Source organism: Myxine glutinosa, chromosome 6 (genome assembly GCF_964187855.1).
Source record: "Myxine glutinosa chromosome 6, kmMyxGlut1.1, whole genome shotgun sequence".
Lineage (NCBI taxonomy): Eukaryota > Metazoa > Chordata > Myxini > Myxiniformes > Myxinidae > Myxine > Myxine glutinosa.
The window spans coordinates 66,623,690-66,629,689 of record NC_136266.1 but is presented as its reverse complement, the minus strand read 5'-3'; the positions used below and the strand labels follow the sequence as shown (position 1 = coordinate 66,629,689).

Here is a 6,000-nt window from a genome sequence, read left to right as displayed (position 1 = left end):
TTAATGGAATGTTTATGCGAATACGTTGAAAGAAATTACAGTTTTCAATGGCAATCCACTCTATAATTTACGCTTCTCCTCCTTGCTTTCCATCCAAGAGACGTGGCGAACGCGCAAAAAATGATTAACGGTTTCATAAAAGCTTACAGAATATAAAATCCATTTCTTATCTCTCAAGGATGCTAAACGAGCCGTTCTATTTGGTTTGTCAGAAACTCAACCATCCCCATTCATTTTCACAAGTGCCGTGACAAAATTTTGAACAGGTCAATTTGTTTACCAAGCGTGATTCCGTACTCATGGCGTCGGCCTCACGCTGGAGGAAGCGAAGCTGATTCAAACCCGGATTTCAATCGACATCGATCATCGCTGACATCGACATGTATTTATGAAAAGTGCAACTGATGACGCAAAGCCTAAAATTGTTTTGGGTTTGGTGGACAATATATGTCTGAACCCAATGGTGGGGGTACCAGAGTGTTGGAGAGACTCGCGAGTGGTTGGAAGTTCACGGAGATTTTGCAAATGGAGGTGAGGGTGGAGGTGTGTGCAGGTCGGATGTATTCACATGCATGATCGTGTCGTACAAATTGGCGGAAATGAGTCAAATGACATTACAAATGTGTTGTCTGTATCACGCAGGGGTGGAGAAAGCCAATCGGCATGTACAAATGTGTGCTAGACACCTACGCAAGTACAACGATGTTCTACTTATTAATGACACCGTACGCCAGGTGGACGCATATAAATACCTGGAGTCGTTCTACGAAGACGAGAGCACAAAAGAAATGCTGGATGACACCGATAACTTCCTGGCGAAAGTGTTTGCCGGTGTGTGCCATCTGTCATCATTTCTTCTCCTCTCCTTGTTGCCCTCCCAAGTCTAATCTTCATTCCCACCTGCTCTCTTTCATCACCTGGTATAAAACCATGTCCCTGGTTGTGTCGACCCATGCTCTTTCCTCCAATCTTTCTCGAGTGCAGCACATCACCACCTCATGGTCTCTCCCACACTCACTCAAGCGCATAATGGCCTACCTTTTCCCTTCTGCCTATGTATCGGTCTGTTGACCCTCTATCCTCTGTTGTTCAGATCCTCTATGATCCTTCGCTTTGCATAAGAACCTGACAACTGTGTACAGGTGGCACTGCTCATAAACACACATTAACTTGTGTGTGTAATGTATTGGACTTACGTCGTTGCATGTGGACACAGTCGAGCTTCAATTTTTTTGCAAAGGTACCTGCATGAGAAGGTTAAGCACTTCATGGATCAAAAATGGATGCATGAAGCCTGAAAGAATAAGCGCGTACCACATATCGACTAAATATCTGAAGAAGAATGAGTTTGTCTTTTTATTTTAGTGTATTTGTAAAGATTTTAAAAATCACATTATGAGAGGTTAGGATCATCCCTCTTGATCAACAGGACACCAACAGGACACCGGTATCCCTCTCTGTCTGGAATTCCGGGAAAAAAATCTGGAGAACATGCCTTTCAATGAAAGAAAGTCCCAAAATCTTGATCTATCCCTCCTTTATTCAGATAAACTATGAAAGTCCACGGTGTACTTTACTGGCTAACCCCTGGAGGAGGACAATCATTGAAGTAGCTTTGCCTCACCATCTGTCACAACCCTTATTGGGTGGAACATAATATCTCCATGCTGGCTTCTAAGTCTGGCCAAGGCCTTGTTATGCCCTGCAGAACCAAGTCCATTCTGAGCTATGCACAGCTCACCATGGTCAACATCGTATTCATCTGAAGTACAGTACTATTGAATCAGGCTCTCCGCTGTGGGATTTTGTATCCGCACGCTTTAAAAAAAACACAAGGGGCTATTCTAATCAGCTCGTTCTGTCCGTCCATCTGTCTGTCTGTCTGTCTGTCCATCACACTATCTCCTCCTAAACGGTTGTGCAAAAAATTGTCAACCTTGGTAGTTATTATCACCACATGGTAAGAAAGTGCCAGAACACTATCATTTTGGCCCCACCTCCATGGATGAGGTCAAAAGGTCAAACACCCCAAGGGGTGGGAATTTAGGGTCACGGTGGTCAAAACGAAAAAGAAATTAAGTCAAAAGTTGATATTGGGTCATTCTTGGTGGAACGTTTTGACATCTTTCAACTTTGCTTCAGATGGAAAGTTTGGAGATTTGCGATGGTGTGCTATCGACTTCCCTTTAGTTTTATTTTTTATACAATGTCGAGACTCATGGAGGAGCTGGAACATAGAATGAATCAGGATGTAACACAACAAAAGGAACAGTAGAAAGAGAAGGGGGGGGGGGTGGAAACACACCAACAACAGGGACAAGGACCAAAATAGAGGGTGACTTGAAGAAACAAAGGATGTGGGAAACAATGAAGGCTGGGGGAGGACACAGGGGGTGAAAAAAATCAATACAGCTGCAGGGTCTCAAGAAGGAAAACCAGGAAACTTGCAAAGAGGTAAACTTCCGGAGAGTTAACGGGGTAGAAGAGATCTTGTTTTTCGATGATCTCAGATGGTGGTGAACAGCTGTCTTGAAGCCCTGGAGAGGTAAATGAGATTGAAGAGAATGTGGAAGTTGGTTCCACAGGTGGGAAAAATCAGGAACAAATGAGTGGAGGTGGGCAGTGATTCTGATTTTGGAGTTTTCACCAGAAGGGGGTTGCTGGCAGACTGTGTACACCCTACAGAAAAGTGGGAAAGTGGGAGGAGGGAACAGAGCACAGAAAGAGTAGAGGTTGCAAGACCACAACGGAGGCGGTAGACGACGGAAAGACCACTGCGATGTCAAAGTGATAGGCCCATAGACTCAGCTTCATCGCGAGAGATTCCATTTTCAGGCCTTGAAGATGTGATGCAGGAGCACCAGTCCAAAGGGAAGAACAGTACTTCATCAAGCTGCAGATGAATTAATTGCAGTTCCGTTCCGATACGTTGCAGTTCCGATATAAGAGTTCCGGTGTGCCAAGGAAGGACTTTGTAAGATGGAGGATGCCGAGTCAGCGATTGGCTTTGGAGGGCAACTTTAAAATGTGATTTGCCCAAAAAACAATTTGTGGTTGATTAATTAATGAGGCAAAAAAGTTTTAGTGACTGACCTTCTAAAGAGGACTGTCAAGAAAGTACATAGGAGGGTTTCCCAGATGCCCCTTCCAGAGAATGAGTGAGAGTGTGAGAATCTTCAGTATTTAAAGACATATTCAGTGTTTGACCAGCTTTTGATTCTATCAAGGTGTGCAGAGAGGGAAGTGAATGCTGCCTGTATATCTGAGGGATGAGGGATGTCACGGCAGAGGGTGGAGCCATCAGCAAAGAGATAAGGAAGATTCTTCAGAGTCAGAGAGATTGTTGATGAAGATCAGGAATAGGACTGGGCCCAGAATACTGCATTGGGGCACTCAAGCCTTGGCAGGGAGAGGATATGAAAGGATCCCGTTGAAAGCCTCACGTTGGTTATGAGAGCAGAGGAAGTCAGTAAGCCATGTTTGGAGTTGGCCTTGGATGCCATAGTCAGAGAGTTTGGAGACCAAGTCTGGGTGTTGGAAGAAGCAGCATGTCCAAGGTAGAGTGAATTGATGATCTGACTTCAGGCCATTGGAGAAAAGGAAGGATTTGATGTGAAATGAGATGATGGATTCCATAACCTTGCTGATCATTGAAAGTAAGTTGATACAGTAGGTCTATCATTGAGGGGATCTGTTTTGCCCCATGTTTATGTAATGCAGTGATGTTGGCCGATTTCCAAGCAGATGGAAGATGACCTAAGGAGGGTGAACAAAACAGGAAGAAAATGTCCAAGAGCAGCAGAGCAAGTTTTTAAAGCATGTGAGCTGATGATGTCTGGTCCAGTTGCAGAATCAATGTCGAGGGTTGCCAGAAACATCTCCATCTTTACAGGTGGAAAAGACACAGAGCCCAGGAGCGGTTTGGTGCTACTGTGTAGGGTGCGTACAGAGAGTGTGGGGTTGGGGACACAATATTTGAAAGCAAACACAGAATTGAGGCATTCAGCCTTCTCACACGTTGAGTTGGCTGTGGTATCATTTGAAGTGAGGGAAGGGATGGAATGGGAGCATACTCCATAGACAGACTTAACAAGATGCCACCAGGTTTTAGACGAGGGAGACAAGTTTGAAAGTTCAAGCTTGAGGTTGCACAGATTTTGTTTTCCGGCTCTATTTTGAATGGACACACTTGTTGTGGGCTTTCTGGACTGTTGCTGCCATTTCCATTTTGCTCCCCTGGGTCAAGTCCAAAGCTCTTCATGTTGCTGGTAACCCTGAGCTAGAGGCCGAGCCCCAGGGGTTGCGTTTCGCTCTGTGCAGGGGTGAGTCAGTGGACTTCTAGATTTTTTTCATTGCCCCACTATTGCCTATTGCCTTCACCCAGACTCTTTTTTCCCTCTTTTTCTATCCACAGCCCCACCCCACCCCAACCCCTAAGTTACATGTGCTCTTCCAAAAACCCACACCTGGTTTCCTTCCCCAATATGAATGAATGCTCACTTTTATTCCTTTTTTCTCCCTTTCGTTGAACCGACTCCCTGTGTCTGTTGCCTTGTGCTTTCCCCTCCAGTCTTTCAAGAATGTATTCTATCATCATATCATGTTTCCTCGCATACCCTCCGCTACCCATCACTGACCACCCTCTTTCTCTTATTCTGATTTATTTATTCTCTCCTCTTCCATTCTTGCCACTCCATTACTCGTTCGCATCGTGTCCAAGTGGTTTTGTGTCTCTCTTCTTCCTCCTCCCCCCCCCCCCCCCCCCCCGTCGCTAAAGCTGACGCTCTCTGTTATTTAGCTCTTCCATTAGCCCAGACTTCTGTATATATAAATTTAAAACGTTTTGCAGCCACTTTGCACTCCAGACACTCCTGTCAATTTCACTGACATACCATCAGGAAATGCCTCTCACATGCCATCTAGAGGTAAAGAATTGCAGTTTTATAAGTCACAATATAGAATCAAATAAAAAGTGTGCCGGCATTGTGAGGTGACTTATTGCCTTGAACTGCAGAACACAAGGAAGGACTGGGTGCAATTTCACCTGAAGACAAGTGTGAGAACCCCAAACTGAACCGACTGCAGAGCACCATCCTGTCAGCATTTTTGAACAATCAACAGTCACGTGGTATCGTGTTCACACGCACACGTCAAAGTGCCATGGCCCTGCATGAGTGGGTGACCTACAATGAACTACTAAAGGACGTTGGGGTGCGATCCCATCACCTGACTGGTGCTGGGAACCAGGTCGGCCACATGACTGCGGTAAGTGGAAGATACCTTTACAAGTACGAATCATTATATTACTATAAATTGCATCGCACATGATACATACTGTAGAGATTTGGTGAAATCCAAATGCCAGGCATGTGAGCTTCACAAAGACAGCGACAATGGATGAGGAATGACAAGACAACAGGTTGGATAAAGACAGAAGTAGTCCACGTACATCTCAGAGTGGCTGATGTGGTGTGGAAAGGAAGTGAGGCATTTGAATGAGACAAGAAAACACTATTAGGCAACATACAATCATACATGTATTACGTTTGCAGATAAGGCAGAATTCTGACCCTCCACTCCTCCCGCCCAAAATCCCCATGGTTCGTTCGCGGTTAAGGTTACGGTTACGGTTCGCAGTTAAGGATGGTGTGTTTGCCGAGCGGAGGCTCCGCGACCGAACAGTTGTTCCCCGACTAAACCCGATTCACCCAAACGTTGGCCGTATCGCGCCACCGCTATTCAATCGGGAAAAGACTAAGACGACGAATGCAAAGAGGAAGAAGAAGACGTACAGAAGAGTAACGGGGTTTATTATTATTTACACACATAAGCAAAAACAGCAGTCATGGGTATTTACAGCGGACATGAAAACGCAGGTGACACAGTGAAAATTACTAGCTTATACAGACTTAGTTACTACCCAGGACAGCACGAACAAAACAAACTCACGTACGCAAATAGGGAACTTGCAGACAGGAATGGCTGGAAAGGATGAGCAGG

At 45.1% G+C, this 6,000-nt stretch overlaps 1 protein-coding gene across 2 annotated transcripts in view; it reads left to right on the top strand.

Annotated features, from left to right (window-relative positions):
• The window catches only part of LOC137429918 (ATP-dependent RNA helicase DHX58), a 146,794-nt gene that overhangs the window by 75,618 nt on the left and 65,176 nt on the right, over positions 1 to 6,000 (top strand). For both annotated transcript variants that reach the window (XM_068120298.2, XM_068120296.2), the window contains exons 8-9: positions 643 to 831; positions 5,015 to 5,265. In XM_068120298.2, the coding sequence (XP_067976399.2) occupies positions 643 to 831; positions 5,015 to 5,265 (440 nt within the window). The remainder of the gene's footprint in view (positions 1 to 642; positions 832 to 5,014; positions 5,266 to 6,000) is intronic.